At 53.3% G+C, this 23,594-nt stretch overlaps 1 protein-coding gene across 2 annotated transcripts in view; it reads right to left on the bottom strand.

Moving 5' to 3' along the window:
- The window catches only part of LRRC8A (leucine rich repeat containing 8 VRAC subunit A), a 36,512-nt gene that overhangs the window by 3,323 nt on the left and 9,595 nt on the right, over positions 1-23,594 (bottom strand). For both annotated transcript variants that reach the window (XM_055351282.2, XM_063696789.1), the window contains exon 2: positions 5,347-7,511. In XM_055351282.2, the coding sequence (XP_055207257.1) occupies positions 5,347-7,503 (2,157 nt within the window). In that variant the 5' untranslated portion in view covers positions 7,504-7,511. The remainder of the gene's footprint in view (positions 1-5,346; positions 7,512-23,594) is intronic.

Here is a 23,594-nt window from a genome sequence, read left to right as displayed (position 1 = left end):
AGCCAGGAGCCCTGGGCCCTGATCCTAAGTGAGGATGATGGGGAGATGGCACAGCAGCCCTTCTGAGCTTGCTCTATCACCGCCCCCATTTTCCTGCCAAGGAGACTGAGGCCCAGAGAGATGACACGCCACTTGTCTGAGGTTGCAGCCTCTCGGAAAGGGTCAGAAGAGGATGTACGTCTTATTTCCTCCCACTCAGAGCCCATGCTATATTTCCCTTCTGCCAAATATGGCACTCAGTTACAGGGTAACTCTGGAAGTCCCTCCCTCTCCGGGCCTCAGTTTCCCCATTTGTAAAAGGCACAGGTTGGACTAGAAATGCCTCTGAGCTTGGACACTCTGTGGCTGAGGACCGTTTTGCAGACTTGGACCTCAACCTCACGGGCACCTGCTCTCTCCAGCCGTGTTTAGAGGACCCAGGAGTTCCTGGGGAGCAACTTGGCTTTCCCAGCAGGGAGGTAAGCGTGGCCAAGGCCCGGCAGAGTGCTTTTTTTTTTTTTTTGGGGGGGGGGGCGGGGGCGGGGGACGGAGTCTCACTCTGTCACCCAGAGAGTGCAGTGGCGCAATCTTGGCTCACTGTAATCTCCGCCTCCCAGGTTCAAGTGATTCTCCTGCCTTAGCCTCCCGAGTAGCTGGGATTACAGCCGCATACCAACATGCCCGGCTAATTTTTGTATTGTTTGCAGAGACGGGGTTTCATTATGTCGGCCAGGGTGGTCTTGAACTCCTGACCTCAGGTGATCTGCCCGCCTCGGCCTCCCAAAGTGTTGGGATTACAGGCGTGAGCCACCACGCCCAGCCCAGGCACAGTGGGTGCTTTCAAAAAGGCTCCTAACCTGTGTATCCTACACTGCCACCACTGTGACCAGGGATCAGGAATGCATTTAGGGTTGGCTTTGAGGTCAGCAGGGGCTGAAGGTCAGAGGGTAGACAGGAAGTGGGCTCTGGAGCACCCAGGGGCCAGAGCCTTCCCAGAAAGACCCCATTCCCACCCCGTGATCTCCTCTGCTGACACATGCAGTGGTCAGGGACAGTGGGAAAGCTCTGGACAGCGAGTGGCAGAGCTCGTGTCCATATGGAGCCTGGCTCTGGAGCCCCCTCCCTGAAAGGCCTCCTCCCCAGAACATGCCCTGCTCTGAGCCAGGGAGCCCTCTCCAGGCCCCAGAGAGAAAAGGGGAGGTACTCGCAGTTGCTCGGCTCCCACCACAGCCACACCCATCCTCTGGACCGATCCTTCTCTGCTGGATTGTCGCCCGCCTGTGCCCTGGAGGCTTGAAGTTGGTTCCCAGTCCCCCAATTGCACCCTCTCCTACCTCCCCAGAGACTTCAGTGGGTCCCCATTGGCACTGAAAGGCCTCAACTCGACCTGATCTTTGAAAAGGACAACTCTCTCAGGAGGCTTCCAGGGCCCCAGCGTTGTCCTTGGCTCTCTGGCCTTCCTGACCAACCGCAGGAAAGCCTCTGTCTCTCTCCTCACTCTGCCTCCATGACCCTGTCCACCCTTAACTCTCTGGCCAAAGTCACCAGTTCCTAATCCAGCCAACTCCCCAGGCCCCATGTGCCCCACGCTCTGGCCTCGCCCTCCTCTTCTGCAGACTCCTGTCCTTCTCCCTCTCTGCTCTCCACAGTGAGCGCGTCAAGGACCCATCTTCACCCACGAGCCTGGAAAGGGTGACTCCTTGGGCTTCAGGTGGATTCAAGATGGTCCTTTGGACATCCCAGAGCCCCAGACACCTGACACGAAACACACCTTGGCCTCTGAAAACCTGTGCTTCCTCCAGTCTCAACAATCCACACAAAAAAGCTCAAGTCACTCAGACCACCCCCACCATCAACTCCCGTCCCTTTGAATTCCCCCTCCAGCGTCTCCCAGATCCGTCCATGTCTCTCCATCCCTACCTGCCTTGGCCACGCCAGGCCCCGTGGCCTCACCTGATGGCTAATCGTGGTCTCTTAACAGCTCTCTTCCACCTCCCACCTCTCACTCAGCCCACCCCACACACTACCACAAGAGGAACCTCACGCTGCAAGTCAGCTCATTCCTTCACCCACTCAATCACTAGGAATTCGGTAAACATTTGCTTGAACAAAAGAGCTAGGTCTTAGTCATCAGAGCCTATGGGCTGGCAAGGGATCGGCTGTTAAACAAATGAAGAGACAATTGAAACTGAGGTGGACAGGACCCCCCTGCCATCCACCCCCCCCCCCCATAGCCCCACCTCTGCTCTCCAGGATGCCCACATTCCTGGGCAGCCCATCTCACTGCTCTTCCCCACCAGAACCTCCTGGACTGTCCCTTTCCCCTCCACCTGGCTTCCTCCTCCTCATTCTTCAGGGGCCTGTTCCTCTGTGTTCCCAGGGACCTGGTGCTCCAGCAGAGCGCCTACGCACTGTGCTAACTGCCTCGTTACTTGGCCTTCTTCATCCCCGTGTCCCCGGCGCCTTGCTCCATAGCTGGATTCTAGAAGTGCTCAAAAAACATTTGCACAAAGGCCAGGCGAAGTGGCTCATGCCTGTAATACCAGCACTTTGGGTGGCCAAGGTGGGAGGCTTTGAGGCCAGGAGTTTAAGACCAGCCTAGAAAACACAGTGAGACCCTGTCTCTACCAAAAAACACACACACACACACAAAAACACAACAATTTGCACAAATCAGTAAACGAGTGAACGAATGAATACTGTCTTGTCAAGGCTTTCATTAGCAAGAGTATAAATCTGGAGAAACAGCACGCAAGGGCCTGGGCAGGCCACGCCGACCCCTCCTGGTCACCACAGGCCAAGGTGGCTGAGAAGGAGCCATCAAGCCCGAATGAGGAGGAAGAGGGGCTCAGGCCTCCCACTCAGAATGAGGGGCCTGCCTGGGGTTGGCCCAAGTGAACTGTTTTCCCTATTAAGGCTCTGGTGTTCCAGGGGGTGGGGACAGGATGTGATTAAGCCATGTGCTAAACAGGGTGTCCAGAGGGTCTCCTTCCTCTGGGACAGCGTGCTTGCCGCCAGCTCCTTTTCTGAGGGGTGACCTCAGCCAGCAGGCATGACACTAACAGGCAAGCTTGGCGGGAGGAGCTGGGGGTGGGGGACAGGATGGGGAGCCAGGCTGGAGGCCTGAACCCTCCCCCAACCAGGAGGACAGCCCCAGCACAGCACCCAGGACAGGGCAGGAATGGCAGGAGCTGTGAGGAAGTCCCAGCTTATCAAGGGCACCACTGTGCTATGGGGAAGCCACAGGGTCTCCCCGTCCACAGATTAAAGAAGGGCTGGGTTTGTTCTGTGCTTCCCAAATGTGGCTTCTCCCCAGGGGACTCCAGTTTTCCTATTCAGTGGGCCTGTCCTGAAACTACAAGAGAAAACCCTGCCCTGGTCCACTCTCCCGCTGTGCTCAAGTCACAATATGGGGTGGCCGAAGATAAGGACTTGTCAAAATCCCTGATACATGTGGGTTGCAGGTTGCTCTGCAGTAAGGGAGCCCTGGGGAAGAGGGGAGGAAGGCTTCCAAGCCAGCAGGCATCTGGAGGGCCTGAAGCATCTAGTCTGAGTGATGCTGGAGGTGGTGTGTCCTGTCCTGGGGCCCAGGAGGACAGACAGGGCATTCCAGGGGCCACCTCCCTCCGTGCCTGAGGATGCTACAGACAGATCCTGTTGGGAGGACTCAGCAGGTTGGTGGAAGGAGGACAGGTGCATCATGCCTGGCACAGGGTGAACACAGAGCAGGTGCCCACAAAACCAACAGGGACTGCACCGTGGGGCTGCTGCATGGCAGATGCACCCAACAGCAACAACCGAACTAAGAAACGCAGGTTGCCACACGGAGGCTGCCGAGGGGAGGGTGCTTAGTGAAAATGCTCTATGAGCTGCACGCTTTTTATAAGCAGGAGTGGTTTTCCTATTTGGCTCACTGCTGCTGGACCGCCCTGTAAGTAAGTTCCCCCAAATAAACCCCATGTTTCAATGGCTGGCTCCAGGGCTCTTCATTTTACTTTGAGACTGGGTCTCATTCTATTGCCCAGGCTGGAGTACAGTGGTACAACCATAGCTCACTGCAGTCTTGAACTCCTAGGCTGAAGCGATCCTGCCTCAGCCTCCCAAATAGCTGGGACTACAGGCACATGCCACCATGCCTGGATCATTTCTGTATTTTTGGTAGAGATGGGGTTTCCCTATGTTGCCCAGGCTGGTCTCGAACTCCTGAGCTCAAGTGACCGTCCCACCTTGGCTTCCCTAAGTGCTCGGATTACAGGTGTGACCCACTGTGCCTGGTCAACTCCAGGTCTCTTCTTCAGCCTCCTGAACCTGGTGGCATCCCTAGTGAAGTTCACAGGGGCCCGGCACGACAGCTGCTGCTGTGTCGGGGGCAGAAGGGTGGCCACGCCAGTGGCTCTCCCTTGTCTCCCAGCGCCTGGCCTCAGGCTTCCTCCACCACGTCTCACTGCAGGAATCTCCACCTGGATGTGAGGCCCAGGAAAAACTGCAGGTCCCCAGGACGGGTGGAAGAGGGACGTTCCCTACAATGGCAGTGGCTTTGTTTCCATTTCGGAGGCCAGACCACAGAGCCACAGGAGTACCCAGCCCTCCATCCACACTGCCTGCCTCCACCAAGGGGCCCTTGGATGGGGGCTTCCCCAGCCAGGTAAGAGACTGGCACCCACAGACCACCAACAGTCTTGAAAGTATGTCGAAGGTGTGGCCTCCCAAACTCCCAGTGACAATGATTTTCACAATTTCCTTTTCAGAAGGGCAGGCAGAAACAAGCTAGCCCCATCTAGGCCCAACTCTGCCTCTGACACCACCAAATGCAGCGGAGAAAGGTGTGTGGGAGCTGCAGAGACCATCCAAGGCTTCCCCTCAGCCAGCACTGGCCACCTACACAGTTTCTGTCCTGGGTGGACCCAGATTGGCTCCTTGCCTCCAAGTCCGACTGGGAACAAGCTGAGGAAGACACAAACTCCAGGTTAAGTCTTGACTCCCACCACCCGGCTTTGCGAGAGGACCCCCGGGTTTGGACCTCCTGCCCAAGCACATCCCTGCTGAAGAGGAACCCGGCTCAAGGTCACCTTGGGGGACAGACCTTGCCTGGCCATGCAGTCTCTCCAGGCAGGAGAACTGCAATATTTTGGAGCAAAGACAGGCCCGGGGCCCAGAGATTCGGATTCAGCAGGCCTGGGATGGGGCCCAAGGAGTCTGTCTCTTGAACAGAGCTTCTATCCTGGATGGTTCTGTAAACCCCAGGTGAGGACTCCACACTCAGGGGCATCGACGGTCCCAGGACACTGAGCCTGCCAAGTGCCCCACCACAGGCCCCGGCCAGGCCACCCGCCAGCCCACACGCAGAGCTGAGGCCGGGCCACTCACCCGGTTGGCCGTGATGGCTAGGTTCTGGAGGTTCTGCAGGAGGCCAATGTCGGCGGGGAGGAAGGTCAGGTTGTTGTGACTGAGGTCCAGGTAGCGCAGCTTGCGGCAGTAGAAGAGCTGGGTGGGGATCTTCTCGATCTTGTTGCGGTTCAGGTAGAGGCGCTCCAGGTTGGTGAGGTTGCCGATCTGGATGGGGATGTAGGCGATGTGGTTGTACCACAGCTTAAGGCAGGTGAGGCGGTGCAGGTGCTGGAAGCTGATGATCTCCTCGATGGTCTTGAGGTTGTTGTCCTTGAGGTCAATCTCCTGCAGGTTGTGGAGGCTGAAGATGGAGTGGGGGATGCGCTCCAGGTCGCAGCGGATCAGCTCCAGCTCAGTCAGGTTCGCCATCTTCTTGAGGCTGTTGAGGACGATGAGCTTGGTGCCCTCATTGTTGATGGACAGCTTCTGCAGGTGCACGCCCACATCTGTGACCACCTGTGGCAGCTTGCTCAGGTTGCTCTTGAGCCGCAGCACCTTGAGGCGTTTGAGCTCCCGCAGCCCGTCGATGACGATGTAGCGGTTGTTCTCCGCGCTCAGGTTGCCCGTCAGGTGCAGCTCCTCCAGCGTCTTCAGGCTATAGATCCACAGCGGGATCTCCTTGATGTCGGTGAACTTGATGTGCAGCGCCCGCAGGTTCTCGCGCAGGAAGGCCAGTGCGGGCGCTTCAATCTTGGCCGCTGTGTGGTAGAGCCACAGCTCCTTGAGGCCCGTGAGCTGGGCAATGCTGGGCGGGATGGTCACGTCGGGGATCAGCTCCAGCTTGAGGACCTCCAACTCCACCAGGTCAAACACAGTGTCAGGGATGCCACTGAGCATGAACAGGTGCAGCTCCAGCTTGTCCTGCGCATTCTTGGTGAGCCGCTGCCGGAGCTTGTCCAGCGTCCACTCGTTGTTGAGGTTCAGCTGCCGCAGCTTGTTCTCACTCACCTCCGACAGGAAGACGGCGAAGCGCTTGGAGTAGAGCGGGTCATATTGGTCAATGAGGTGCAGCATGAAGGCAAAGTCGTTCTTGACGTCGGGGATGTCGCTGTAGCTGCTCTCCTCACGGATTGACTCAAACGAGTACTTCTTGAGGGAGCGCCGTAGCATCCACCACAGTGTGTACATGCAGATGAGGCCATAGAAGATGACTAGGCTGATGTAGAAGGACGCCAGGATCTTGAAGAGTGTGGCCAGGGGGTGGGCACAGCGGTAGGTGCGGTAGCCCGTCAGGCTCTCAATGTCCACAGTGCAGTCCACGTCGAACTTGATGTTGTGCACGTAGTAGACGGTGTAGCAGATGATGAGGATGAACTTGATCACCTTGATGATGGTCTGCCGCATGTAGAGGCGGTACACAATGTCCCCCTCCTCCACATGGGTCCGGAACTTCTTCACCTTCTCAAACAGCGCCTTGGCCTGCTCCCCCTCCTTCTTGTCCAGCACGCCCGTCTCTGAGCGGTCCACGATACCCTGCTCGATCCGTGACTTGGTCCGCTGCAGCATGGGCACGGTGGCCTCCACGTCCTCACTGACGGTTGATGACTTCTTGTCCATGGACCCATTCATCTTGCTGAAGGCCGGCTTGGGGTCGCTCTCCTCCACCACTGTCTCCGACAGGGCCCTCGTGGTCCAGGGCGAGTCGAAGCACTTCAGCAGGATAGACACAAAGTGCTCCAGCTTCGAGCTGGTGCGCGGGAATTTGAACCAGAAGTTGCTGCAGGCCAGGAAGATGAGCGTGTGCAGAAGCACCAGGTAGGGGAAGTACTTGGCAAACCAGTGCAGCCGGTTCTCATAGCACACGGCGTCCACGTAGTTGTACTGGTGCCGGTCCAGGTCATACTTGATGCCTGTGGGGCCCGTGTCAGGGGTCGGCAGAATGGTGGAGTTGGGGTAGGTGGGCTCCGGGCCAGGGGCTGCCCAGCCCCGGAACGAGTCATTGCAGGAGTCCTTGGTGACCCACTTACAAGGCAGGCAGATCATCTTGTCTTGAGTGACCTGCAGCGTCCCCCCGAAGACAGCAATCATCAGCATGACGATAGAGATGTAGTCTGTGAACACATCCCACCACGGCTTCAGGATCCGGTATGCTGGCTGCGTGTCCGCAAAGTAGCGGAGCTCTGTCACCGGAATCATGGTTCAACCTAAAAGGGATCCATGGGAGGGGGGTTAGCACAGGGTGGCCTGGCTTTCCTAGGACCAGGGGTCAGGGGAAGAAGACAATGAAAATTCTTCCATTGTCCAAAATTCCACCTCAAATCTAGCTGGGAGCCAAAGCCTGCCCACTCCACAGGGCAGCCCACTTATCAGCCCTTCTGCAGAAAGCATGTGGCCACTTGGCTGGGAAACCTCCCTGGGGGAGGCGGGCAGGCTCCCCATTTAATACACAGGAAGACTGAGCACAGTGAGATTAGACAGATCCCCAGTGCAGCCTCAGGGTTCTCTGCCCCATCCCTTGCATTCCAGTAAGAGCAATCAGGAACTCCTTTCTAAAGTCCACCTATTTAATGAACAGATTGACCAGAGGGACACATTTAAAACTCCCAGTTCACTGGGAACCAGCTGCTGTAAAGCTGCAGCAAAGGGCTGGAGGGATTCCTGCAGAATATGAGGAAAGAAAGCAACATGCAGAGGGGGCGCAACATGAACTCGCTTCCATAAAACAAAGAGCAAGGTTTAAAAATTCCACATGGTTCATGTCTGTAATCCCAGCACTTTGGGAGGCCGAGGTGGGTGGATCACCTGAAGTCAGAAGTTCAAGACCAGCCTGGCCAACATGGTGAAACTCGGTCTCTACTAAAAATACAAAAATTAGCCTGGCGTAGTGGCGGGTGCCTGTAATCTCAGCTATTTGGGAGTCTGAGACAGGAGAATCACTTGAACCTGGGAGGTAGAAGTTGCAGTGAGCCGAGATTGTGCCATTGCACTCCAGCCTGGGTGACAAGAGTGAAACTCCAACTCAAAAAAAAAAAAAAAAAAAATTCCACATGGGGGCTGGCATGGTGGCTCACGCCTGTAATCCTAGCCTGTAATCCCAGCATTTTGGGAGGATGAAGTGGGAGGATCGCTTGAGTCCAGGAGGTCAAAGCTGCAGTGAGCTATGACCCCATCACTGTACTCCAGCCTGGGTGACAGAGACCCTGCCTCAACAACAAAATTCCACATGTGTGTATAGTTATGTGTGTACAAGATTCTGGGAGCACTCGGAAGACCAAAGGTCACACAGTGGGTCTTAATGACAGGCTCCTAGGGGAGCGGCCTCAAGAGAGGGGATTAAGAATAAGGCTCTCCTCCCCCACAAACTGGGTGATCACAGACAGGCCTTAATGTAAAATCGTCTCTGGTTGCGTGTGTATAAAGGAATTAAAAACAGCAGCAACAGCAGGCTCTCCCAGAGAGAGTCTAGTTTGACTACTATGGAGAGAAGCTGGAAATCTGATTTTTCTTTTTTTTTTTGAGACGGAGTCTTGCTCTGTCGCCAGGCTGGAGTGCAGTGGCATCATTTTGGCTCACTGCAACCTCTGCCTCCAGGGTTCAAGCGATTCTCCTGCCTCAGCCTCCCGAGGAGCTGGGACTACAGGCCTGCACCACCATGCCCAGGTAATTTTTGTGTTTTTTAGTAGAGACAAGGTTTCACCATGTTGACCAGGATGGTCTCGATCCCTTTACCTCCTGATCCGCCCGCCTCAGCCTCCCAAAGTGCTGGGATTACAGGAGTGAGCCACCGTGCCCGGCTGGGAACCTGATTTTTAACACATAACTTTGGTGACTCTAATGATTGGCCAAGCTTGGGAAACACTGGCTGAGAAGCCACATTAGGAAACCCAGACTGTGCCACACAGGAGGCACGCAGCAAGATCTCTGTGAGAATGCCTCTCTGTGGCCATTCGTGGTCACACGGCCAAGGCTCGTTGCTCTTACAATGACAGACGTATGGCTGTCACAGAGGGATAAGGTACTAGATGCTCCCTGGAGAACATACGGAAAATTGTAAAAAAGCGTAGCAGCAAAAAAAGAAGAATCCCCTTTACAATCCCCACCAGGGTTACACATTGTTAACCTTCCAGTCCTTTCTGTGTATTTTAGAATTTTATAATTTTTATTTTAAGAGACTGGATCTTGCTCTGTTGCCCAAACTAGAGTGCGGTGGCGTGATCATGGCTCACTGCAGCCTCAACCTCCTGGTCAAGCAATCCTCCTACCTTAGCCTCCCCGAGGTAGCTGGGGCTACAGGTGTGTGCCACCAGGCCTGGCTAATTTTTTTTTTTTTTTTTTTTTTTTTGAGACAGAGTCTCGCTCTGTTGCCTAGGCTGGAGTGCAGTGGCGCGATCTTGGCTCACTGCAAGCTCCGCCTCCCAGATTCACGCCATTCTCCTGCCTCAGCCTTCCAAGTAGCTGGGACTACAGGCACCCGCCCACCACACCCGGCTAATTTTTTTTTGTATTTTTAGTAGAGACGGGGTTTCACCGTGTTAGCCAGGATGGTCTCATTCTCCTGACCTTGTGATCCGCCCGCCTTGGCCTCCCAAAGTACTGGGATTACAGGTGTGAACCACCATGCCTGGCCCATGCCCGGCTAATTTTTAAAATTTTTTGTAGAGACAGGATCTCACTATGTTGACCAAGTTGGTTTTGAACTCCTGGCCTCAAGCAATCCTCTGGCCTTGGCCTCCCAAAGTGTTGGCATTACAGAAGTGAGGCACTGCACCCAGCCCTTTCTGTGTATTAGAATAAATTGTGCTTTTATTTATTTATTTATTTATTTAGAGACAGAGTATTGCTCTGTCACCCAGGCTGGAGTGCAGTGGCACAATCTCGGCTCACCACAGCCTCCGCCTCCTGGGTTCACATGATTCTCCTGCCTCTGCCTCCCAAGCAGCTGGGATTACAGGGACACGCTACCACACCCAGCTAATTTTTGTATTTTTAGTAGAAACGGAATTTCGCCACGTTGGCCAGGCTGGTCTCGAACTCCTGACCTGAGGTGATCCACCTGCCTCGGCCTCCCAAAGTGCTGGGATTATAGGTGTGAGTCACCATGCCTGGCCAAATTGTGCTTTTACTTTACATTCAATTTTTACTTTACACTGTAACCCAGAACCTAGATTTTTATCTAAACCAAGTTTTAAATGCCTGTGTCAAATGTGTCTGTTTCTCTTAGGAGAGGAACAGGGGTGCCCAGATCATGGGCCACCTTTCTTTGATTACTGATAATGTTAATAACCAAAATAGTAACAGACTTTTTTTTTTTTCCTTTTTGAGACAGTCTCACTCTGTCACCCAGGCTGGGGTGCAGTGGCATGATCCTGACTCACTGCAACCTCTGCCTCCTGGGTTTAAGTGATTCTCATGTTTCAATCTCCCAAGTGGCTGGGACTGCAGACGCCCGCCACCACATCCAGCTAATTTTTGTATTTTTAGTAGAGACGGGGTTTTGCCATATTGGCCGGGCTGGTCTTGAATTCCTGGCCTCAACCAATCCACCTGCCTTGGCCTCCCAAAGTGCTGGGATTACAGGCGTGAGCCACTGTGCCCGGCCTAGTTAGGAACTCTTTAAGAACAGCACTTCTTGGGCCAGGCACAGAGGCTCACGCCTGTAATCCCAGCACTTTGGGAGGCCAAGGCGGGCGGATCACGAGGTCAGGAGATCGAGACCATCCTGGCTAACAAGGTGAAACCCCGTCTCTACTAAAAATACAAAAAAATTAGCCAGGCATAGTGGCAGGCGCCTGTAGTCCCAGCTGCTTGGAAGGCTGAGGCAGGAGAATGGCGTGAACCCAGGAAGTGGAGCTTGCAGTGAGCCGAGATCACGCCACTGCACTCCAGCCTGGGTGACAGAGCGAGGTGCCGACTCAAAAAAAAAAAAGAACAGCACCTCTCTGCAAATGCCAAACACTCCCCAGCCCCAATCTTTCTAGGCTATGCTGGATGGGGAGGACAGGAGGAAGGCAGAGCAGGACCCCATGTGAGGCAGGTGGAATGGGGCACTCAGCAAGGGTCATGATGGCCACAGCCAGTGCTGAGGGCCTGGAAGTGTCCCAGGCACCAGGCAGGCCTCCCCTGCAGGCCCTCCTAGGGTCATCCTTGATGCCCAAGAGGCCAGGCCTCTATAGCCCCATCCCAGAGATGGGGGTGCTAAGGCTCAGGGAGGTGACATCACCTGCCAACATCACCCTGCTATTAAGTGGCAGAGTAGAGTAAGAACAAACCCAGCAGGCCTGTCCCTCTACCACCGGGCTCAGGTCCTCGCCACCATGTGGGACTTGCCCTCCACCTGCCCAAGGTCTCACCCAGGCGGTGCCAAGAGAAACGGGACTGGGAGTGCAGCTTCCCCGCCCCTCAGCATTACCAGCGCTCAGGTCACAAAGGGGCCAGCAGACACCACCGCCCGCCCTGGGCTGGCAGCTCCAGGCCAGAAGTCAGTCCTCCTAGTGAGGCCAGGACTCACAGGCCAGGGCAAGCACCCGCCCCACAGGAAGGCCCGGGCCCTCTAATGACCAGCTGGGTCCACGCACCACCTACACTGCTGGGAAAGAAAGTGGCACTGGGAGAGCTTCTGAATCACACAGCTGCCTCCACTGAGACACGTGGACACCTGGAGTCCCCATCCAGGGCCAGGACTTAACTGGGGAACAGAAGCGGGAGGAGAGGAGCCCGGTGCATGCAGCAGCCTGCCTGCCCCCAAGTCTGGAATGAGACAGCCAGGGCGGGCGCGGCTGTTTGAGCGGGCAGGATGTGGTGACAATGATACTGCAACACCTCCCTCGTGTTCAGGGAGTGGGGTGTGTTCGCTCACAGAAACACCTGCTTCCTCTGCGAGGAGCCGCCCCAGCCCCGCCGACCTGGGGCTTGTCTGTGCCACCCAGACTCCTCCTTCTGAGGCAGGAAATGTTCGCAGCTCAGTCACACAGGTGAGGGAAACTGAGGCTCACAGAGGCAAAACCACCTGCCCAAGGCAGGAAACACCGTCCCAATCAGGTCTGATTCTGACCACCCGCCCCAACTCCATGCTTGGTCTGGGAACATCCGGACTCTGTTCAGCCCTTGGCTAGGTCCAGCGGGGGTAAAAAAAAAATGATCAAGGTGGGACTTCTGCTTCAGATTCCTCTCTCCAGTTTGAGTGTGTCTCGGGAGCGGAGGAGGGCCCTGGGATTCCAACGGCAGAGCCTGGGGCTGGCTGCAGAGCTGAGAAGGGCCTGGACTGGAGTCTCTCACAGGCCTGGCCCGGCTGGTGCCTGGGCCTACCCTGGTAAGGGTAACCTGTCTGGAGGGGTCACCCCCAGCTGCACCCGTTTCCTTGTCCTCTGCTGTGTGATTCTGGAAAAGTCACTGCCCCTCTCTGATGGGGCTTCGGGGAAGATCAGGAAAGAGGGTGCAGGCACCAAATCCAGGGTTGAGTTCCCAAGGGTGTGGGGAAAGGAGCCCCACCCCAACAGGAGCCAGCCGGGTGGTCAGAGCCACCTGCCTGCCCCCTGCAGGGGCAGGCTCCCTCCCACATGGCTCTTGCCGAGGATGAAGAGGGGAAGCCAGTACCAAGGTGTGGGCCTGGACTCTGGTAGCCTCTCTGTGGGACCTTGGACAAGCTCTTCACTGCTTGCAGCCTCAGTTTCTTCACATACATGGTGGGCATGATACCACGCAGGGCTGCTGGGAGGAGGCCATGGGAATTATTTTAATTAAATGGGACGGGGTCTTGCTATGTTGCCCAGGCTGGTCTCAAAGTCCTGGCCTCAAGCAATCCTCCTGCTTCGGCCTCCAGAGTAGCTGGACTGTAGGCATGTAGCACCACACCAGGGTAAAAAAAAATTTTTTTTTTGAGGCAGTCTCACACTATTGCCAGGCTGGGGTGCAGTGGCACGATCTGGGCTCACTGCAATCTCCGCCTCCCAGGTTCGAATAATTCCCCTGCCTCAGCCTCCCAAGCAGCTGGCACTACAGGCACGCCACCACCATGGCCGACTAATTTTTCATATTTTAGTCAAGACGGGGTTTCACTATGTTGGCCAGGATGGTTTCCATCTCCAGACCTCATGATCCACCCGCCTTGGCCTCCCGAAGTGCTGGGATTACAGGCGTGAGCCACTGTGCCCGGTCTTTTTTTTTGAGATGGAGTCTTGCTCTATCGCCCAGGCTGGAGTGCAGTGGCACGATCTCGGCTCACCGCAACCACCACCTCCCGAGTTCAAGCAATTCTCCTGCCTCTGTCTCTGGAGTAGCTGGGATTACAGGCGTGCACCACCATGCCCGGATAATTTTTGTATTTTTAGTAGAGACAGGGTTTTACCATGTTGGTCAGGCTGGTCTCGAGCTCCTGACCTCATGATCTGCCCACCTCAGCTTTCCACAGTGCGGGGATTACAGGTGTGAGCCACTGCACTGGGCCTCACACTGGACTAATTTAAAAAAAAAATTTAGAGATGGGGTCTTGCTATGTTGCCCATTTGGCCTCGAACGCCTGAACTTGAGTGATCCTCCCACCTCAGCCTCCTAAGTAGCTGGGACTACGGGCATGAGCTACTGCACCCAGCAAGTCTTGGGAACTAAATGCTTTTATTTTTATTTTGAGACGGAGTCTCAATCTGTCACCCAGGCTGGAGCAGTGGCATGATCTCAGCTCACTGCAACCTGTGCCTCCTGGGTTCAAACGATTCTCCTCCCTCAGTCTCCTGAGTAGCTAGGATTACAGGCACCCACCACCATGCCCGGCTAATATTTGTATTTTAGTAGAGACAGGGTTTTACCATGTTGGTTAGGCTGGTCTTAAACTCCTGACCTCAAGCGATCTGCCCACCTCAGCTTCCCAAAGTGCTGGGATTACAGGCGTGAGCCACTGCGTCCAGCCCCCAAATGCTTTTAAAGTGCTTTGTGCAGAGTGGGGCGCAGTCAGCCCAGGCTGGTATAATCTTTCTTCCACCTCCTCAGCACCTAGTGAAGCCAGATTCTCTTTGAGGACAAGAGTCAATTGTTAGGACTCGATACACTCAGAGTCTCTCCCAGAGAGCGCCTGAAAGGGGACAAGGTGGGGTGGGGCGCTGCAGGGCGTGGGCCCCAGGTGTGGTGGAGAGGCTGGCAGCAGTTTCAGGTGGATGTGGGTTGGGGCTGGGGTAGGGGAGGCAGCTAAAGCCAGGCAGCCTGGGCCCTTCCTTTCCCTGCCCAGCCCTGAGGAATCCCCACAGGGAGGGGCCCAGTGCAAGGACCTGCCCAGGAACTCAGGACTGCAGATGACCAGATACCCACAAGAGAGCAGTTCCAGTTCAGAAACAGACAACCAAGGCCAAGGCCAGATTCTCCCCTGCACTGAGCCAGGAGGTCCCCATTGTTTCCAGGTCCATTTTTTTCCCTCAAATTTTTTAGACGGTCATAAAACACACGTAACTGAAAATGTACCATCTTACCCATGTTCAAGGGTGTAGTTCAGTGGCATGAAGCACATTCACTGTTGTGCAACCATCACCACCATACACAGAACTCTCTTCATCTCGTCAAACTGAAACCCACACCCCTTAAACACGACACCCCTTCTTCCCACCGCCTCCAAGCACTCCATCCCACTTCCTCTCTCTGTCAGTCTGACTCCTCTAGGGACCTCATGTAAGTGGAATCATAAGGTATTTGTCCTTTTGTGACGGGCTGTATCACTTAACATAATGTCCTCAAGGCTCACCACGTTCTAACACATATGAGAATGTCCTTTTGTTAAGGCTTTTTGTTTTTAAGGTGTCCATTTTATAACCACGGAAACCGGCTCAGAGACAGAAGTCTTCTGCCCAACTTCATACCGCCTGTAAGTGACAGAGGTGGCGTTCAAACCTGGATTTACAGTGGGCCCAGAGAGGCAGCACCTCCAGGGTGGGCCATTCAAATGGAGCAGACCCCACCGAGAGCCCTTCTTGGGGTGCACCTGGGTGTGGTCAGAAATGCCCTGGAAGGGAAGGGAGCCTTTGAGGCGTGGGGTGGGGATGGCTGGGCTATCTCTGCCTTACGGAAAGTGCCCTTGCTTATCCTCCCTGTACTCGGCCCTCTCAGCTGGCACTGCGTCCTGGCGGAGCTGTGGAACAGCTTCTCTCCCAGGGCCTCAGTTTCCCTGTCTAGAAAGGAGCAGCAAACCTGTTAAAGATGTGTCCATGTTGTGTAAAAAATGGGCCAAGGGGTGGGTGCGTCCAGGCCTCTGCCCAGTCTGGACTCCTCCTTCCCCCTCAGCTGCCCACCCCTGCGTCAGACTGCTGGGCTGTGACTGCAGAGCTGCCGCCACCATCACAGACACCCCCTTGTCCCGACTGTTATGGCCTCCAGCTGGCAGAGAGGGAGGGGGCTATCCAGGAGCCAGGACGCCTTCCCCTCTCAGCACCTTGGTTCCCCATGGTAACATGGGGGAAGGTGACAAATGCCCTGCGGGCTCTCAGGACTATCATGAAGATCACAGAAATGAGGCTTCCCAAACTATCTGTGTGAGAGCCCAGGTCAGTGGAGAGCAAGCCTACATGAGCTTGGAGGCAAGGGCCGGGCCAGGGCCAGACTGGCTCTGCTACTTGTGATGTTGGGCAGGTGACTTCACCTCTGTGAGCCTTAGTTACCCCATCTTTGAATGGGGCTAAAGATAGGCCCTGCCTCAGAGGGCTGCTAAAAGGCCAGGGCCTGAAATATTCAACACATCCAGTGTGCCAAGGCCAGCCAGAGCCTGCGGGTGGATGTGAACAGGAAGTGGAGAGCAAAATAGGCCTGGCCCAGCCCTGCCAGAGCAACCCTGACTTCAGGAGACACCTGGTGAGTGAATGAAAAGTGCGTTCGAGAGTTAAGTTGGGAAATGGAAGAAGGAAAACCATCAGAGGGCTCCAGGACACCTGGTAAAGGGACAGTTAGGCGGGGCCTGGCACGCAGTAGGTGGACAATAAGCACACCCTCGTTAAAGAAGCTACTAGATCAACTACTTGGGAGGCTGAGGCAGGAGAATCGCTTGAACTCAAGAGGCAGAGGTTGTGGTGAGCTGAGATCATGCCATTGCACTCCAGCCTGGGCAACAAGAAGAGTGAAACTCCGTCTAAAAAAAAAAAAGAAGCTACCAGAGGCCAGACGCAGTGGCTCACACCTGTAATCCCAGCACTTTGGGAGGCCGAGGCAGGACAATCACTTGAGCTCAGCAGTTCGAGACCAGCCTGGGCAACATAGCGAGATCCCATCTCTACCAAAAAATTAGCAGTGCATGTAGTTCTACCCACTCAGGAGACTGCAGTGGGAATACTGCTTGAGCCCGGGCGGTCAAGGCTGCAGTCAGCTATGATTGCACCACTGCACTCCAGCCTGGGTGACAGGGAACCTGTCTCAAAAAAAAAAAAGAAGCCATGAGAATGCAGTGACAGGATCTGTTCAGTGGAATAAGTAGCTCTTCACATACTGCCATTTTGGACAAAAGCAAGATACAAAATAATAAACAGTTGGGCGTGATGGCTCATGCCTGTAATCCTAGCACTTTGGGAGGCCGAGTTGGGCAGATCACTTGAGGTCAGGAGTTTGAGACCAGCCTGGCCAACATGGTGAAACCCCATCTCTACTAAAAATACAAAAATCAGCCGGGCATGGTGGCGCACACCTGTGATCCCAGCTACCCAGGAGGCTGAGGCAGGAGAATTGCTTGAACCCAGGTGGTAGAGGTTGCAGTGAGCTAAGATTGCACCACTGCCCTCCAGCCTGGGCAACAGAGCAAGACTCCGTCTCACAAAACAAACAAACAAAAAAACTTACTAAATGATCAGATAAAGGAATACTATGCAATCCCAAAAGTGCATTAGAACAAAACACTTGATAACAAGAGGAAATGTTCAAAGTATGTTAAATCTAAAAAGTACGTAAGCCCTCTGCCATAAATTACACACACACACACCACACACAGAACAATCTTAGAAGTGAGATTAGACTGCTGTTTATTATCCTTTTTCACCCCAAACTTATCTTTTTTTTTTTTTTTTGAGACAGAGTCTCACTCTGTCATCCAAGCTGGAGTGCAATGTCGCGAGCCACTGCCCCTGCCCTGTATTTTTTTATTATAACCATTTGTTACTCATAATTAAGAAAAAATATTATTTTGCCAGGCACGGAGGTGTACGCCTGTAATCCCAGCACTTTGGAAGGCCAAGGTGGGAGGATCACCTGAGGTCAGGAGTTTGAGACCAGCCTGACTAACATGGTGAAACCCCATTTCTACTAAATACAAAAAATTAGCCAGCCGTGCTGCAGGGCACCTGTAATCCCAGCTACTTGGAAGGCTGAGGCAGGACAATCACTTGAACCCAGGAGGCGGAGACCGCAGTGAGCCGAGATCACGCCATTGCACCCCAGCCTGGGCAACAAGAATAAAACTGTCTCAAAAAAACAATTTTTTTTAAAAATCACTATCTCAAAGGATCAAGAATAGCTAAGATAGGCAGTGTGCTGTGGCTCACGTCTGTAATCCCAGCACTTGAGGAGGCTGAGGTGGGCGGATCACCTCAGGAGTTTGAGACCAGCCTGGCCAACATGGCGAAATCCTGTCTCTACTAAAAATAAAAAAAAATTAGCCAGGTGTGGTGGAGGCACCTATAATCCCAGCTACTCGGGAGGCTGAGGCAGGAGAATTGCTTGAGCCAGGGAGGTGGAGGCTACAGTGAGCCGAGATCTCCAGTCTGAGCAACAAGAGTGAAACTCCGTCTCAAAAAGAAAAGAAAAATCAGAGACTGTCTTAATGTCATTAAGACAGGAATATCTTACCACAAAATGTATAAATCCTTATAGGAAACGTAATGTATTGATCACATTAAAGTTAAAACATACATTGAAAGACATAATAATAAACAAGTGAAAAGAAGCCACAGACTAGGAAGAGTTATTTCCAAAGTTTAAAACTACCAAAAGATTAATATCCAGAATACAGCTGGGCACAACTGCTCACGCCTGTAATCCCAGCACTTAGGGAGGCTGAGGCAGGTGGATCATTTGAGGTCAGGAGTTTGAGACCAGCCTGGCCAACATGCTGAAACCCCATCTCTACTAAAAATACAAAAAAATTAGCCGGGCCTGGTGGCACATGCCTGTAGTCCCAGCTACTCAGGAGGCTGAGGCAGGAGAATCCCTTTAACTCAGGAGGCGGAGGTTGCGGTGAGCAGAGATCGTACCACTGCACTCCAGCATGGGTGACAGAGCAAGACTCTGGCTCAAAGAAAAAAATAAAGAAAGAAAGAAAAAAGAAAAGATTAGTATCCAGAATAAATACAGAAATCCTGCATAAATAAGACAAAAACAATCCAATGAGGGGAAATGGCAAAATATACGCATAGGCAATTCACAGGGGAAAAATGCAAATGGAACTAATGTATGAAATAATTCTTAGCCTTGCTAGTAATCAAGGAATGTAAATTAAAACAATCACATATCATTTCACTCCCCCAATTGGCAAAAACTGTGAACTCTTAGAGAAGGTAGGATGCACGTACTCTACAACCCAGCAACTCCTCTCCTCATTATTTATGCATCTTAGAGAGCTGCTCCACACATAAGTGAGAAACCACACACAAGGATGCTCACTGAAGAATCGTTTGTAATAGCAAAAAATCAGAAATGACCCACATGTTCATCAACAGGAGAAAGGATACGTTGTTCTAATCATACAATGGAAATGCTTTAAATCAATTAAAGTTAATGAACTGTAGCAACATGTATCAATGTGGATAAACCTCAAAAGCAATGTTGATCCAAAAAACAAGTTGTAGATGATGCATATGTTATATAAGGTTTTCTACAAGGTGTATACCCAAGTATACCGAAGATACAAAAGCATGCATGGAAAGTCTCCAAACCAAGATAATGATTGTATCTAGGGAGGGAAGAAAATGGGGAAGGGACTTCAACTGTGCTTTGAATATTTTACTTAAGTGCCTGCGCACATTCAAGTGTGGGTGTGCCTGCATGTGTGTGAGCGGTGTGTGCATGCATGCATGTGTGTATCTGAAACAATTACTGCAAAACACTGAAGTCTGACAAAGCTGAGTTCTTGATACGGATGTATCTGTTCTAGTTTTTATACTTTTCTTAAACCATTTCATCACACAAAACTCAATGAAACACTCATGCATTCCTACCCTGCATAGCCAGTGCTCTCCCCAACCTCCCACAGGCGAAGGCTCAGCAGGGAGCAGCAGCTACTGCATCTTACCAGGTTACCGGAGCAGCAGAGGCAGCTCCTCCTTCCAGCTGCTGCTCCTCGGCCCCTGAGGACCCTGCAGAACTCGTAAGCACTCCCTACCTGGTCCTGCCCTGCCCCCAGGGAGATGTAGAAGTGGGCATCATGCAGAACAGGCCCTTCCCACAAGGCAGCTCAAGCAGGTGCCTAGGACAAATGGGACCAGGTTCCTGGCCAGGGCCAGGGCATCTCTGTGCCTGGGGGTTAAATGAGTAACCCAGAGAGCCCCAGCCTTCCCTCAGGCACAGGTGGATCTCAGGGAGCAGAGACAGCAAGGACTTGGAGTTTGGGACATGTAGGTTCAAATCCACCTCCAGCAAGAAATAATTCTGTGACCCCAGGCAAATTGTTTAGCCTAAGCCTCTGCTTTTACAACTTATTTTATCTTGGAGACAGTCTTGCTTCGCTCCGTGGCCCCGGCTGGAGTGCAGTGGCACGGTCTTGGCTCACTGCAACCTCCACCTCCCGGGTTCAAGTGATTCTCCTACCTCAGCCTCCCGAGCTTCTACAACTTTAAATCAGGAATAACGCCACCTTCCTTGTAGATGTGTATGCAGTGACCCCAGAGACATCTAAGAGATATTAAGCATAAAAGAATGTTGCTGAGCAGTATATAAAATGTGTTATCTGTGAAAGAAGCCAGTCATAAAAGGCAAATACTTTGATTTCACTTATTCACATAAGTGAATAGACAGAAAGCAGAAGGGATACCAGGGCCTGGGGGAGCAGGAAATGGGGAGTGAGCGTTTAATGGGTGCAGAGAGTTTCAGTTTTGCAAAATGAAAACAGTTCTGGAGATGGGTGGTAGTGATGGATACACAATATGAATGTACTTAATACCATTGAAGTGTACACTTACAAATGGTTAAGGTGGTAAATTTTATGTCATGTGTATTTTACCACAATGAAAACAAATTAGGAAATATGATATCTTTTTTTTTTTTTTTTGAGGTAGAGTCTCACTCTGTCGCCCAGGCTGGAGTACAGTGGTGTGGTCTTGGCTCACTGCAACCTCTACCTCCTGGGTTCAAGCGATTCTCCTGCCTCAGCCTCCCAAGTAGCTGGGACTACAGTGTGTGCCACCACTCCTGGCTAATTTTTGTATTTTTAGTAGAGATGGGGTTTCACCATGTTGGCCAGGGTGGTCTCAAACTCCTGACCTCAAGTGATTCACCTGCCTTGGTGTCCCAAAGTGCTGGGATTACAGGTGTCAGCCACTGTACCTGGCCTGTTACTGGTATAATTTTTTTTTTTTTTTTTTGAGATGGAGTCTCACTCTGTCGCCCAGGCTGGAGTGCAGTGGCATGATCTCTGCTCACTGCAAGCTCTGCCTCCCAGGTTCACGCCATTCTCCTGCCTCAGCCTCCCAAGTAGCTGGGACTATAGGCACCCGCCACAATGCCCGGCTAATTTTTTTGTATTTTTAGTAGAGACAGGGTTTCATCGTGTTAACCAGGATGATCTCGATCTACTGACCTTGTGATCTGCCTGCCTCAGCCTCCCAAAGTGCTGGGATTACAGGCGTGAGCCACCATGCCTGGCAATTTTTTAAAACAAGAATGATGGCTGGGCACGGTGGCTCACGCCTGTAATCCTAGCACTTTGGGAGGCCGAGGTGGGTGGATTACTTGAGGTCAGGAGTTTGAGACCAGCCTGGCCGACATGGCAAAACCTCATCTCTACTAAAAATACAAAAAAATTAGCTGGGCGTGGTAGCACACAACTGTAGTCCCAGCTACTCAGCAGGCTGAGGCAGGAGAATCGCTTGAACCCAGGAGGCGCAGGTTGCAGTGGGCCGAATCTGTGCTGCTGTACTCCTGCCTGGGTGACAGAGTGATACTCTGTCTCAAAAAATAAAATTATATCAATAGCAAACTCATTACTGTGTACAGAAAAGAATTTAGAAAGCTATGCACAGAACTATATATAGTTAAGTCTACTCGTGGTAAGACTGTAGAGGGCTGTCTATATTATACATTCTTCCATTATTTAAATCTGGTATGTTTATGAGTAGAAAAACTGCTTGGAAATAAATCAAAAGACCTTCCTCACTGTGTGGTTTCTCACGATGATAAAAGAATTTATGAGTAGCTGCCATCCGTACATTAGAAACAGGTCAGCCTCATCCTCCCTGCCCTGCCTCGTAACACTCACGCTCAGCAGCTTGAGGTCCTCACCTCCTGGGAGCAGAGCGGGGAGGAGCTCAGACCCCAGAGTTGGGCAACTCAAACGCCAACCCCACCAGTGCCTCACTGGGGCCTCAGAGCCTCTGTGTCCTCAACTGCAAGATGGAAATATTACATCCTAAAATATTACAGCCTAAAATGGGTTATAGCTGTGAAATGGGTTATCGTGAGAATTAAAAATAAGGCATCATGTGTCAATACAGCACCGGGCACACTCAGGCTGTCGTTCCACGGTCCCACCTGCCATCGCAGATGACCCTCCCAGAATTCAGTGGGGACTGAGCTGGGTGAGGGTGGAGCCTCAAGCACCATGTCTCTGAGCGGGGCCAGACCACTCGGAGACCCACAGGACCCCCCAGGACTCGCAGAACCTCGAACACCTGGAGACCCTCCCAGGCTCAGGACCCCGTGTGGCAGAGTTGGCCATCTGCTCTCAGAGCCAGTCGTTAGGTTCAGCCCCAGTCCACATCCCCTGGATGCTTCTCGAAGACAGGGAAAGGAGTCAAGAAATGACAAGCTGCCCACTCTGTCCCAGAGAGAGACCCCCCAGCACGCACCAGACCCCATGTGGGCCCACGGGGATTTGGCGTGGCTCCCACACCTGGGCGGCAGGCAGGCGGGCTGCGGGTAAACAGGGCACAGAGAGCCTTTTGTGAAAGTGCAAACAAGGCTGAGCCGGGAAAACTTCCCAAGCAGGAGGGGAGGCGGGAGGCTGGCACCCCTCCTGTACCAGAGATGGGAAGGCTGGCCCTCCAGTGCTCTCCCAGGGAGCGAGAAGGGGCCGCTCTCAACAGGCCCTGTCCCGGGAGGGTTCCAAGCCTGTGGATCTGCTCCCACCACGGGCCATGGGTCATGTGCTTCCCCTGTCCCAGAGCCAGAGGGGGAGGAGAGGTCTCAGCCTCGTCTAGCACACACAGCCTCCACCCTCCCCAGGGTGGACACTGCCCTGGAGGCCCCCACACCCAGCTGGGGTGAGTCAGAGGCTGCTGGCTGGGGGTGCTGCCTGGCTTGGGACTCACCCTGTGTAGAAGGGCACACCCTCACTTCCTGGGGAGAGGAAGAGGGGAGATGCCAGGGCTGGAGGGGGAGGGGAGCACGGGTCAGTTCCAAACTGCTCTCACCCGGGCTGGGCTCCGAAACAGGTTCATCCTCACACCAACTTGCAAGGGCGTGGCCCGCCTTCTAGGGTGAAAGGCAACAGGTGAGGGACACCCACCTGGGCTTCCCCCAGCAGCTCCGGAGCCAAGCAGAGAGAGGCAGCAGGTGGGGCTGGAGGTGCAGCCTCAGGACCTGCCCTCGCCCTGCCAGGCTGGGGCAGTAGCGCCCAGTTACTGACCGTCAGCTAAGTGCCCAGCACGTCCTTGCCCCATCTCCCAACCTTCATGCATAGCAGCAAGGTGGCACCCACCTCACCACAAGACCGTGAGAAAGTCCCTTCACCTCGCTGGGCTCTGGTTTCCTCATCTGTAAAATGGGCTGACAAGTCTATTGCTTGGAGGGTTGTGATGAGGACAGAAGCAGACAGTCCATATAAAGCTTTTGGACTAGTGCCTGCCATACAGTAAGGCTCTGGAACGTTCACTGCTGTTCTTATTATGGTAGAGTTTAAATCATTCCTTTTATGGGTGTGATGTCGGAGCCCCAGAGAAGTTTGGTAACCTGCCCAAGGCCACACAGCTAGGAAGAGCTGGGAAGATGCACCCCAAGCCCGACTTTCCATTATGCCAACCTGCCTCAAAGACAAGCAGGCCTCCTGGACCCACCTGGGACCCAGGCCCTTGAAGATACTTGAGACAAGATACTCTTTTCCTTAGGGGGTACATGGAAACCAG

The sequence above is a fragment of the Gorilla gorilla genome, chromosome 13 (genome assembly GCF_029281585.2).
Source record: "Gorilla gorilla gorilla isolate KB3781 chromosome 13, NHGRI_mGorGor1-v2.1_pri, whole genome shotgun sequence".
Taxonomy (NCBI): domain Eukaryota; kingdom Metazoa; phylum Chordata; class Mammalia; order Primates; family Hominidae; genus Gorilla; species Gorilla gorilla.
Note: the sequence above shows the minus strand (reverse complement) of the source record. Positions and strands in the feature narration are given on the sequence as shown.